The sequence below is a fragment of the Colletotrichum phormii genome (assembly GCF_030913505.1).
Source record: "Colletotrichum phormii strain CBS 102054 chromosome Unknown BDP81scaffold_6, whole genome shotgun sequence".
NCBI classification, from domain to species: domain Eukaryota; kingdom Fungi; phylum Ascomycota; class Sordariomycetes; order Glomerellales; family Glomerellaceae; genus Colletotrichum; species Colletotrichum phormii.
The window spans coordinates 350,783-363,660 of NW_026851448.1; the positions used below are offsets into that span (position 1 = coordinate 350,783).

Here is a 12,878-nt window from a genome sequence, read left to right on the forward strand (position 1 = left end):
TTCCCTGTGAAAGGAATACCAACATGCCTTCACCTAGCAGGGGCATGAGCCCTATTCGGCGAGAACCTAGGCCGAAGTCCTCAAAAAGAGTGCTCAAGATGGCTTCGATGTTAACAGGGCCGGTGATGATGTAGCCTTCTCCAAGAATGTCAATCCGTAGAGTCGACGCAATATTCAGGTAGCGTGTCTGGAACTCTAGCAATCGGCCGCTGGGCAATGCATCATACTGGCGCTTCAGAAGGTCAAGCGCAAAAGGCCATCTGTATGGTAGAGTTGCCTGTACCGGCTTGCAGCCGTGTCGAGCTGCGATAGCTTCTTCCTCCTGCTTAACTTTCCGATATCGCAAATACCATCTAACGAAATATGCTAGTGTTCCAACGAGGAAAAGGCTGCGCAGAAGATAGAAATGCCAACCGTTGTGTGTAGTAGGACTCATGAGAGGTGTAGATATCATTGTCATCAAATTATGGTCAAGGTACCAAGAATAGATCAGAATGGATGTCGATCGTGAAAAAGGCCGAAGGCAATAGTAGAGACGAAATAGTGGAAGTAGTGCGAAGGTGATGTAGAGGCTGGGATCTCATGTTTGTACCTTACTGAAGCTACAACACGAATGCGTAGGTGTCAGGATGTTGGGATCCGGCGCCTGTGCGGCTTTACCGGATTTGGGAATCAACATCGGCATACGTACTATTTTCGGTCGATTGCATGTTTTATTGGTTTCAAAATACGCATGCCATGCATCCAGGCTTGGTATGAAATCTAACGATGATAATCGCGGCCGCCCGATTGGATGTCTGATTTCTCTGCAGCAGTCCAACTGTCCAACATAAGTCGAGCAAATTCACGTCGTTACACAGGCTGAATCCAATACAATCAATTCTCCAGTTCCAGGGTAACGATGTGTTTGTAGGACCCAACTTGCGGCAGGCTGGCACGGCTGGTTGGCGCTAACATTTGCCATCACATCAACGAATTTGCGAGTCGTCACATCCCGGCCGGGGATTCGATTGCTGAACCCGGCTTGGCTTTCATTGGATCCATTTGATAGCCCGGGCTTACACCCTCTGCTTCCCTGGCTCAAGTTTGTCGGTTGTTCACAGGAGCCGCATCCATTTCATCGAGATGTCCTCTGAGGATTCTGGTCTGCCTTCAGCCTCCGATCTTATCACATACATTGGCGTTCCGCTGACAGTCATTGGTTTGCTCCCAATTATTTACAATGTGGTTGCCACTCTGATACATCTGCAAAAGATCAAGCGGGTGCTGCGTCGTAACGGGATCTCTCCACCACTGCGCTCAGATATTTTCAATCGTATTGTTGAGGTCGAGTTCCCCTGGTACCGAATTCAATCGCCACAGCCACAACTCAGTGATGGTGCCACAGAAAATCAATCAATCGCTTCGAATAACAACATTCGCCTAAGAAATCTGAGCTCTACGACATCGACATCGAGAGAAGAATGCCTTCCTCCGATAAAACACAGTGATATCCCTGGAGGTAGTTGGTCATTCTTGGAATGGAAAGGGCACCAAATCGGGACGAAAACCCAAAGAACACAACCTGGAGACAATCTTCGACAACCTCGGGCTCAGATACGCTTCTGGGATCTGATCCTCCGACTTTACCAGTCGGCTCGCGGGACAGTCGACACAACGGGGTGGTCTGAGCTTCAAGAAAGTCCACTTTGGGTGAGAGGACGTCACTTGATGACTCTGAGTGACACTCCGCAAAAGTCAACCTTGATACTTCAGGTAGCCTCCTATCATGACTCCGAAAGCTCAATTTCCCTTGAGCTCGTTCGGTCCGGTCCGAGGAGTGACTGGTCATCTTTCCTCAGGGACGAGCCAGTGAGATTTACTACGCATGGATCTATCACTCTTCCGTGTCACAATCAACTGGATCAAAAAAGCCGGGAGACAGAGGATGAAGTAGCGAGCGATGCTGGCTCAATAATGTGCGACGTGACGGTCGATGGGTTGGTAGCTGTATACCCAAGCTCCAGGAATTGGGACTCGTTCAACATCGAACATTTGCGAATCGGAAATGGTCTCAGACACCACCAGGGGGTTTGGTTCGCCAGTTGTGCGATGGTACTGTATGCGCGAAGTTCAACTCCGATTTTGGAGTACAGAGTCCCAATCAACATACGACGGCTCGCTAAGACAGCTTTTATTCCGGAAGGCGTTATTAGATCACTGTATGGCAAAGGAGGCGAAGAAATACCATTCATGATTACCCGCAAATACCTCAAACCAGAAGGGGGTGGACAGGAAGGAGAAATACATCCACCAGTAACAGATACCTACATTTGGAAAGAGAGAGAAATGAACAGTCAGTATTACATCCAGGCTATAGAAAGTGGTTTTTGGATGCAGCAGCTAATTGATAAATCAGTACGCAAAAAGAGCCGGGCGGAATTTGATAGCCAGATTAAACGCATAGAAAATGTTGTAAACACGACTGCTATGAAAGGCCCAGAGCTTCAAGAGGCCACCATCGATTGGTTGCGATCCCGAGGTCACATCCCAGCCACGCAGTCCATGGAGGAAGCTACAAAGACTATCCTATTTCGCATGGTAACTGAACAAGACTTTGCTAAGTCTCTGTGTAGAATATTGGATAACTGGAACGAATGGGTGGGGAGAGGCGAAATGAGCGTGATGGACTTCTGTATTATCAACCAGATCAAAGCCACTTTTGCACAGGCCAGCCTGGTCATTTTGGTTCTTGCTGATCTCGAGAATGGACCAGCGTTTGAGTTGGATATTATGCAGGAATGCGCAGCGAAATGGGAGTATGTGGAACTAGGGTAGTCAGTTGAGCGTCGCGTACTTAGGTGAGAGTCGTATGATATGAGCTGAATCTTTCTCCTGTGTCAGCATCTGCCCAATTGCAACATCATCAAGCAATTCTTATCAATTCTCATCACAATGAATATTCTAACTTCGTACTACCCAATTTCCTGACGATATGACTGACACATTCTTACCCGTCTTATCGATCAGCTCGATCGTCTACACTGCGAGCAGGCAGTAACATGCTAGCGAAGCGAGTGCCACACCTGCTTCCGCATACTATATTACAAACAGATCAAGGCGAATCGCTGATATTCAAATTCTAGAACTATCTTGGAAATTTGAATGGTTTCAATTCGACCTGTCTGTTATAGAAGGTTTCCCCGAAGCTCTATCCATAAGGTGTATTTTCTCAGTGTAGCCGGCATCAAGGCTATTCTCAAAAGGTCACTGAGAGTAAGCGTAATGAATTATACATGCAAGAAGAGAACTCTATTCACGAGATGCCTCCAAAGAAAGCTTTTCGGTCCTGAAAAGGGACCTTGGTAGGTGATGACTAACTTTCTGACACTTCACAGCATCGAAAATTTGACCGATTTCGCAGGGTTCCTCGAACTGAAACCCACGTCAAGCTGGACCTGTGCCGCGGGAACGCGTCAAGTCTGAATATCAGTGTCCCAGTAGCTGAAGTCTCGGTGGTTCAATTCGAAAGCAACCTGGCGGGTCTCGCCTGGGCCCAGCTCAACCTTTGAGAAACCTCGAAGGACCTTGATAGGCGTACCAGAGGGAGCTGAATCAGTGGGAAGTGACATGTAGAGCTGAAAAACGGTTGCGCCGCTTCGATCACCGGTGTTAGTCACTCGGATTGTTGCGTTCGCCACGGGGATGAAGAGGTCGCTCAGGGGTACGGAGGACTCATTGCCAGTGCGAGCCAAAGGGGTCATCTTTGCTGTCAAGGCCTTGACTGAGAGCTCTGGTTCCAGCTCAAAAGTTGTGTAGCTGAGACCGAATCCGAACTCGTAGGGTATATTCCTAGGGATTGACCGTGTTGGGCAGCGATTATCAGGTAGGGGGTCAATGGGATGTATTGATGAGTATGAAGAACGAGTGGCTATGGGAATATCCCGACTATCTATATAGTGAGTGGAAGACCCTTTATACTGGCATATCCTTGGCAAACTTAGTCATGCTTGTGTAAGACCATATTGTTTCATAGGCATGGTGTGACAATCGTTGTAACGAGTGTACTGGGATGGGCCTGACACACCCCCCTAGGTTCAAGTCTTTGCTTGAAGCTATTCACACTTCTTCCTGGCCCAGCAGGTGTGTGATGTTAACAAGACGAAGTTGACGAACGAATTCTCGGTGTTTTTGTGCGTTCAGTGGTTTGGTTAGACCATCAGCGATAGTGCTATTGGTATCCATCCACTTGAAAGTGATGTCTCCTTTCCGACAGACTTGGCGAGCCCACAAATTCTGTATATCGATATGTTTCAGCCTGGAGGTTCTGTGAGGCTTTTCATCTGTCAGAAGACGAAGAGTTTGACTGTTGTCGCAGTAAATAGTAGGGAAACCGTCTGGTTGAATCTGGAGATTCTCCATTAACCTTATGGTTGCCATCACCTCATCTAGCCAGGCGTTTGTGAACGCATTGACTGCATCTTTTTGCCAGAAACGAAGTCCAAACCTGGCTCCAAGGGCCATCATGGTTCTGAAGGTTCTGGCAGCAAGAGTTGATGCTGAAGTGTCGAGATCGTTCGGCGGTTGAAGATTGCCTTGGACACAAATCCTTGCTTTGAACTTGTGAAGATAGCCGTGCTTGTCGAACTTATAAGTGAACACCCATAATAAGGGGATAATAAAGTGTTTTTCCTTATCGACGTTGCAGATCTGAACTCTCTTCCATGTGGCGATATCCCAATGGTGTTTTAGCTCAGATTCACAAGCAGCTTTCCATTCCTTGAAGAAGGGGTGCTTTTGAGCCTCTCTCCAGTTTCTGGGAGTTGGAGGAAGATCTCTCTTGTGCATCTTTCTTGTCGCATCCATCGTTGCGCTATGGAGTGCGCTTGTGTTGGCGGATATGTAGGCGATATACTGCTTCTGATAGAGACCTCTCGATTCAGAGCCTGCTGCCTCTTTACTTGGTTTCCGTCGCCTCGGGGATTTCAGGATGTTGGAAGAGTCAACCCCTTCACTTTTGTCGTATTTCTGGCGTCTTTTGATAACGTTGCTGAGGGGCTGTTGACCTACACCTTCCAAAGTGTTATTGTTGGAAGTATTGCTACCATCTCCACTCGTTGGAGTTGGTGAAGTCGCTGATTGGGTTGGTGATGAACCTTCTGGTCGAGGGGAGCCTTCCACCCACCCAGGTTCGATCTGATGGTCCCTATGTAAGGGTTGATTTTCTTCTTGTTGAGACACTGTCTCTTCTGTGTTGACATAGATGGTGTCATGGATTACTTCGTCTGAAGTAATGGCTGACGATGAAGATGGAAGTGGAGGGCTACTAGACATCACCCCCCCAGCCGAAGAGATATCGAGGCTGGTTTCTGTTCCTCTTACAGAACTGCCAGGCTGGCTGGATAGGCGGTTACCTAGCGTCACTTCTTCCCTAAGACAAGGTAGAGTTGGAAGACTATTATCTGGAGCGAAAATAGAACTTTGGCGGTCTGACGGATGAGTTGCATAGGTATCTGGGGCGCGAAATCCTCTAGAATGGATTCGATATCGTGATCAATATCGTCATGGAGTTCCAACAGGTCTAGATGCCCTGTCTGCTCTCTTATCTGTACGGCATCAAGTTGCTGGACTTCTGAAGGATTGTAGACAACTGATTCGTCAAATGACACGTCTCTGGATCTGAAAACCTGATTCAGAGTAGGGACCCATATGCGATAGATGTTCGAGCTATCATATCCACAGAGATAGCCAATATGAGCTCTAGGTGCCATCTTGGCTGACTTTTGGCGGCCAGCCATGTAGTTTTTGGTCAGAGGATAGGCTCTGCAACCATATCTCTTGAGATGGCTAAGCGATGATAGTTCTGGGCGCTTTGTACCCTTGTTGGCATTCAGCCACGCATTCGTCTTTCCTTCTGGTGTCATCCAGTTGATCTTCCTTCTTGGAGTTCGGTTGCCAAGATAGACGGCTGCCGCTGTTGTCTCTGGCCAGAGTTGTGGGGGAAAGTTTGACTGTATACAGAGAGCTCTTGCTGCAGCAAATATAACTCCCCAGCTCTCTCGGCTTGGCCGTTTTGTGCTGATGTGTATGGTGCTGTTCTCTCCAGAATGATCCCTTCCTCGGAGGTGTAGTCCTCTATGTTGGTCTGTAGAGACACATCCCCATCAAGCCGTAAAAATCGTACAACAATATCGTATTGCACTGAGAGAAACTTGACTAGTTGCTTGATAAATCGGAGGCCAAGAAGTCGTCGATGTGGAAGTGCTCTCTGGAGCTTCAGCTTGGTGTATGGGCATGTGGCGATAATACTGACTTTCGCCCCATTGTACGCTTCCTCCATCAGAAAGAAGTCAATGTTGATCCTCTCGAATGGGTAAGTGGTTTTGTAAATTGGTTGACGTCTTGAGATGCTCCTCATTGCTTTGGCCTGTCTACATGTCTCGCAGTCCTCTATCAGAAGACCCTCTATTCCTGCATCTGAGGATGCCTTGGATAGGTGTTGAAGAGCCGCCTTATTTGCGTGGCTGAGTCGTTCGTGCCACAGTTTGGCGTTCTCCTTGCTGGTTGCTCGAGGCTGAGAAGAGGATGAGAAATAGACTGCCCCTTGGCCGTCAGGAGGCTCGAGATGATACTGTGATTCTAGTATCCAGATTTGAAATTGAGGACTGCCCTGATTGTCTTCAAGGCATCGTTGCCTTGCCGAGAACCAAAGTCCTTGCTCCTCTAATCTGATGGTACTGATCAGGGTAGTTGGAGCGTCTGGTACTAAATATGCGCTGTTGATTCGCAATTGATGAGGTTGGCCCATTGCATCTACTGCATTGACTATCATGGTCCCTTTTGCGGTTGCAATAATAGGCCCATTTGGGGTGTCAAAGGTCTTCTTGACAGGGTTTAGATCTGCAAAGCGAGATTTGTCCCATGTGAGGGTATCTGATGCCCCGCTGTCAACAAGTACAGCGTGTTTGTTATCGCTGGCTTGAGCGATGTGCTGACAGCTGCCATTTGGTTCTTCTGGCACTGAGCTGGTATCCGACCAGTCAGTATCTGAGTCTGATGGACTGGATGCCCGTATGTAGTTGGCCTTGCTGGCCTTCTGTTCTGCCAATTGGTCTGGAGAGACGCTCTTGGTCCTGCTTTGCTCTATCTTTTCCTTTAGCCTAGGGTTGTTGGCAAGGAAATCTTGAGCCATCTGGATCTTCGCTGTGTCTCCAGTCCAGCCGGATGGACGAATGTATGGGTTCAAATAGAAGCATTCCTGATAAAAGTGCTTCTTCCCATCTAATAGACAAAAGGGTTTCGGCCTGTTGTCCTTATCCTTTGGTTTTCGGCCAAAAGAAGCGTTGTTGGTGTTGCCCTTGGCTGAAACCCGTGGAGATTGGCCTCTTCACGCTGTTGCCAAGTGGCATATGCACCGCCTGATTTGGAGTCTTCATCTCCATGCCCAGCCTCTAGCCAGGTTCTCAAATGCTGAAGGATTTTCTTGCCTATCAGCCGTTCTGATGGATCAACGTCGTCAATTTCTTCCCTGGTTGTATCCCTAGCCATGGGAGCGACGAAGTCTGGATATACCCCTTTCAATGCGTTGAGAAGGGTGGTTTGTTGATGAGGTACACTCATCTCTTCACAGCCCAATCTGACTGCTTTGGAGAGATTGGTCTCACAAGATTGAATCTACTCTTGGGTGCCTGATCTCTTGATCCTATGAGATGATCTCTATAGGTCTTGTAGGTAAGTCTTTTCTCCGCTTGAGGAGATCGTTGATACCTGTCCTTCAGGCTTCGCAGGGCTTCTCTTGGAGTATCAGCATCCACTAGCCAGGAGAGCATGGTTGGCTCGATAGTGGTGGTGATGTCTCTCATGGTTTTCTGAAGCGCCTGGGTTCTTCGCTCGTACTGCCTAAGCTCCTCGATATATACTCTGCTGTTGGCGTCAAACAGAGTAACTTGGTCGCTATTTGGGTCGACTGGCAGTTGTGGTCTGATAGGCGCAGTCAAGGCCTCATCAGAGTCAGGGTTGCAGAACTGCCATATCCCGTTAGATTTGGCATTCATCCTGATGAAGGTATACCAGTCTGGCCAGTCAGATTGGCTTTTAAGGCGAATAGTAGTCTGTACGGTAGACATCTTGTCCGATAGACAATAGGTCGGTTGTGATACCCGTGGATTGACCAGGTGCCTGCCTGGGCTGCTAATAGACAAAGAGGTAGTTGACTGTGTGATGCTTATTCAGAGTATCCAGTGGTCAGAAAGACAACTGGGCTCATAACTGTTGGGCAGCGATTATCAGGTAGGGGGTCAATGGGATGTATTGATGAGTATGAAGAACGAGTGGCTATGGGAATATCCCGACTATCTATATAGTGAGTGGAAGACCCTTTATACTGGCATATCCTTGGCAAACTTAGTCATGCTTGTGTAAGACCATATTGTTTCATAGGCATGGTGTGACAATCGTTGTAACGAGTGTACTGGGATGGGCCTGACAGACCGTAAGATATAACTTAATTCTCCCGAGGGCCTTGGGATTTAGTAATCCTAACTAGATATTTGTTACGAGCTGGACAAGGCAACCAACTGTGGCACAAAGCAAAAGCTTCGATAATGATGACTCCGGCATCATTGTCCCTTGTTCTGCATTATATAGCTACGCGCCCACAGTGACAAGTTGCGGCGGGCGTAACAATATTATATAGAACCCTTTAAGAAATATATTATCTTATATTAATATTCCGGTGCTGTAATAGCCCGGGGTATATTAATAAACCGCTACTAAAAACGGTACTAGTTTAATGTTACAACCCAACATGCATAACAAGGCCAGGGGGCCCGCCCCACAGGCCTGCAGCGGCTATCTACCTGATATACGCAGAGAATCCGGGAACTCAGGTGACTCCTCATGGAACGGAAGAACTATGGAACAAGTCACGTGACGATAAGGAAAGTGAGCACACGATAAGGTGATTACAGTGATCACCCAAAGTGAGCACACGATAAGGTGATCACAGTGATCACCCAAAGTGAGCGCTCACCAGTATCCACTTAGTGATCACCAACGAACATGGTGACCAGGCAACAAAGGATATGTTCAGGATCAGGACTTGTATATAGGATGGACTCGAGCCGGGCTCTAGGACAGACTTCCCATAGCTTCTTCAGCAATTAACTTCGTATCAGGATTAACATCCGCTTTCAGCTACTACCTTGACAAGACTACGATTGATCACCGAAGCCTTACCTGCCCTTACGATTGACAGACATAGTTTCCTTGAAACTATTCCACGACTACGATTACTGTTACCAGTTCCGCAGCTTCAACTTCTGCAAACTATCCCTACGACTAGCTGGCCGTAACATTTAACTAGGGCCGGGCCTAAGATAAGTTATTTATAACCAGTATTATTGCTTAAAGACTACTTTATAATAGGGTTAAGTATCTAAAAAATTTCTTATCTGACCGCCTGCTTTCCTTTTAATGGCCCCGGCTTTGATACGTTATTATACTTAGCGGCCGGGTAATATAAGACCATCGGGCTAGTTTGCTTAATTACCGGTGGTTTTTTAAGCGGCCTTGGTTATGTGTTACGACCCAACATGCATGACCAAGAACAAGGCCTGCCCCGCAGGCTCGCGGCGGCTACAGCGCACCATATATGCAGAGGACAAGTTGTTGTTGATGATGATGATGTATTTGACGTCTAGTAACAAAAGGACGTGCCGGGCGCTATGCCGACATGGTCTATGCTAATCTAAACTATGTTACAGGCTACCGTCTTCACCTAACGTTCCTGTTCAATGACTCGGGCAAATTTCGGAAAAGAAATTGGTCTCCTCTATCTATTCGTATAAAAGAGAGGCTCCCTTAGTAGAACCTAATAAGAAATCAATGCTTGCTTTGGCCATACGTTGGCGGAGGTAGCGCGGTATAGCCTTGCGTCTATGTTTATAGAAGTAGAAAATGGACTGGTGTCTTGGGTTTCCCACAGCTGCAGTTGAGCAACGCATCTTGATGAGCGAATCTCTCGTAGTATGCTGCAAAGTCTCCATGATGGGATCTTGCTGCGTATAGCCTTCCTAGTAAGTGCCGAGGGAGGCGGAGTTCGGGCGGCTTGGGGTGAAGAATTATCTCGAGGCCGGCATATTGCCGAGGGCATTAGGACAGCCATTTTCTAGCAAAGGCTTGGAAGGTAGCTACTTTAGCTTGCCTTTCTAGGTGCGCTAATAAGGGCTGTGGTTATGATTTTGGGATTAGTTTGCAGGCTTCCTTGGCTAGAGCATCCGCTTCTTTATTTCCTAGTACTCCCGTATACCCAGGGCACTACCAAACATAAACCCTGCCGGGGGTTATCCAGCTCTCTCTTTATCTCCGAGTCCAGGAGGAAGAGAGCCTATTAAAGGCCCTAACTCTAGCCTAGCTGCTTCCTATGCTCTAGGAGTATAATCTAGCCGCGACTGCGAGGTTATCGAGGTAGATATGGACGTTATCTACCATACGAGCCGTAGGAGCCCGGGTAGCTTCCATTAGGCCGTAATACGCAGTATATACCTCCGCGTCATACACCTCAGTTTAGGAGCCGAGTAGTTCGGATCCGCGGAAGATCTGCCGTGTAGCTTAGTACCCTACCCAGCCTGCTCCGGCGGAGGTATTACTGCCGTCCGATATCTAGGACCCGTTAGTATAGATAATAATATCCCGCTTAGAGAAAGTTGCTATCCTGCCTATAAAGGAGAGGGCCTGTTCTTCTTTGGTCTTATTAGGTTCGTAGCCGACCCTGGCGAGGGCTGTCTGCCAGTCCGCTAGTTGCTCCCAAGGGGGGAATTCTAACGGATCGATGTATTCGGTATTTTTGCTTACGAGGCTTGCCATTCGTCGTAGCCGTGAGTCTGGTCCTGATTTGTCCCTGAGTCTCGTTCGGAGAGGGTGTCGCTCGTCCAGACGATGGATTCTGGTGGACGCTGTGTAGAGCTTCGCGTCCAGTATTACCTCTGCTGGGGGTAGAGCCGCCTCGCGCTGTAGGATCGGTACAGGCGTAGTTCTGTATACGGGGACCATCGCTCTAATAGCTTTAGTTTGCGTCGCGTCTAGTTGGTGTAGCAGACTACCAACCCCGTTTAAGATAGTACGTCTATTCTTTATCCGGCTCTTGCCGGGCTACCATATTTTAGATATATAGTACTAAGTGGGTAATATATAAGAGGTGATCGCTCGACGAAGTAAATATGCAGGCGCGCCCCAGATAGTATTCCCTAGTCCCCATAGTCCATTAATTACTTAATATGCTTTTACGGAGAGGTTTCTTACGTGACTCTTGAATATGAGTTTACGGTCGAAGTGAACGCCGAGCCAGCGTAGAGAAGAGCCTTCTTTAATAGCCTAAATTATATAATACCTCCCATCCGGCAAACCTACTATGATTAATAGGTTTCCGTCTTTTTGTCTCTTAGTGAAGTAGATTAGTTCGGACTTATTAAGGTCAAAAGTGATTCCTTCCGTCGCGCCCTATCCTAAGGTTTCTTTCTATTCCTTAGTTAGGCTATTATAGTTATTCTCTAATAATATTGAGCTTACTAAGATAGCGACGTTATCGGCATAGCTAAAACGAGATCGCTTCCTTCTTAGGCGAGCTATGCCTAGCTTAAAAAGAGGTTTAATATAGAGTATGAACAGAATAGGAGACACGGGTGAGCCTTATAGTAGTCCGTATTCGAGACCGAAGACGTCTCCTACCTCCCCATCAAGCCTTATTCTTGCTCTCCTTCCGGTAACAAAACTTAAGACCCAGCGTACGAGGTTCTCCGGCCATCCTTATTTGCAAAGGCGTCGGACCAGTCGTCCTAGGAGCATGGCGTCAAAAGCCCCTTTTATATCGAGCGTAAGCATAGAGGTAACCAGGCCTCTTTACCAGGCGTACTCGATATCGTAGATAGCCGCTGCGATAAGGTCGTTATAAGAGCGAAGAGGGAGTACTTCAAACTATTGATCGTACAGAACACGATATTTAACTACGATCCAGGCAAGTCGTCTGGCGATGAGTCTCTCCAAGCCTTTTCCGAGGACGGCCAAGAGCGCAATTGGCCTATAGGAGCGCGGGAGTGTCTTATCTCTTTCCCCGGTTTTCCTAGGATCACGAGAGTTACTTCTTTAAAACAAGTAAGATACTAACCCTCGCGTATATACCCGCTACAAAGTAAGAGGACAATATCCTCGATAACTAGCCATGCTATTTTCAAAGCAGTCGTAGTGATTCCGTCGGTCCCAGGAGTCGTATTTCCCGCGGTGAGAACCGAAGACCGTACCTCGTCCTTCATAACCTACGGGAAAGGAAGCGTAGCTTGCCTTTATAAGACTGGGCTTTCTGTTAGTATGTCCTCGGAGATTGCAGCGTTTCTAAGGAGGATGCGGGTAAATAAGTCGCGCTTCTTTTTTGGTTATGAGACAAGCGTGTCTTGGTTGTCTACATCTCGGAGTGGCGGGGTCTGAAAGGATCCTGTGGCTTTATACCAACCGACTATTTCAAATATGTCTTTGCTTAAGGAGGCTGAGGAGATCTTATCTTTCCAAAAGGCATCCTTGGAGCGTTTAAACTTGTAGAGGAAGTCCTGTTTTAGAGCTTCAACCTCCTCTTTTTCCTATTGGTAGTTTACTCCGGCTGTGCGGAGTCTTACTAATATCGCTCGCTTACTCGTATAGGCTCGGTATTTACGTGTGCAGCTTTCGCTCCAGTATGGTCTCCCTGTACCTTTCCCGAGCGTGCGCTTTGTGGAAGCCGTAAGTGCTTTAATAAGACAGTCCGTAAGCTATTGTACTAGGAGATCTAAAGACTATGGGTCTTAGATGTTGCTTATAGTACGGCGTATGGGTTATAAGTTGCGTTTAATGATGCCGAGGAAAAGCTCCTC

At 47.5% G+C, this 12,878-nt stretch overlaps 2 protein-coding genes across 2 annotated transcripts; one reads left to right on the plus strand and one right to left on the minus strand.

Moving 5' to 3' along the window:
* The first annotated feature begins 948 nt into the window (after positions 1–948).
* BDP81DRAFT_422492 (uncharacterized protein) lies at positions 949–2,929 on the plus strand. The gene is made up of 2 exons (XM_060589993.1): positions 949–2,335; positions 2,399–2,929. Exons 1-2 carry the CDS (start codon positions 1,126–1,128, stop codon positions 2,815–2,817), a joined length of 1,629 nt encoding a protein of 542 aa, XP_060447298.1. The 5' UTR covers positions 949–1,125; the 3' UTR covers positions 2,818–2,929.
* Positions 2,930–3,455: 526 nt separating this feature from the next.
* BDP81DRAFT_314111 (fibronectin type III-like domain-containing protein) lies at positions 3,456–3,815 on the minus strand (the record flags this gene model as incomplete). The annotated part of the gene is made up of 1 exon (XM_060583964.1): positions 3,456–3,815. A coding segment is annotated over one exon (360 nt), but the record flags the coding sequence as incomplete, so codon positions are not given.
* Positions 3,816–12,878: the final 9,063 nt, after the last annotated feature.

What these genes read in the sequence shown, in the direction of transcription:
- BDP81DRAFT_422492 (XM_060589993.1), top strand. Translation starts at nt 1,126, where the DNA reads ATGTCCTCTGAGGATTCTGGTCTGCCTTCAGCCTCCGATCTTATCACA. An exon ending in GAAAGAGAGAGAAATGAACA is followed by an intron (nt 2,336 to 2,398) that starts GTCAGTATTACA and finishes TTGATAAATCAG; the next exon opens with TACGCAAAAAGAGCCGGGCG.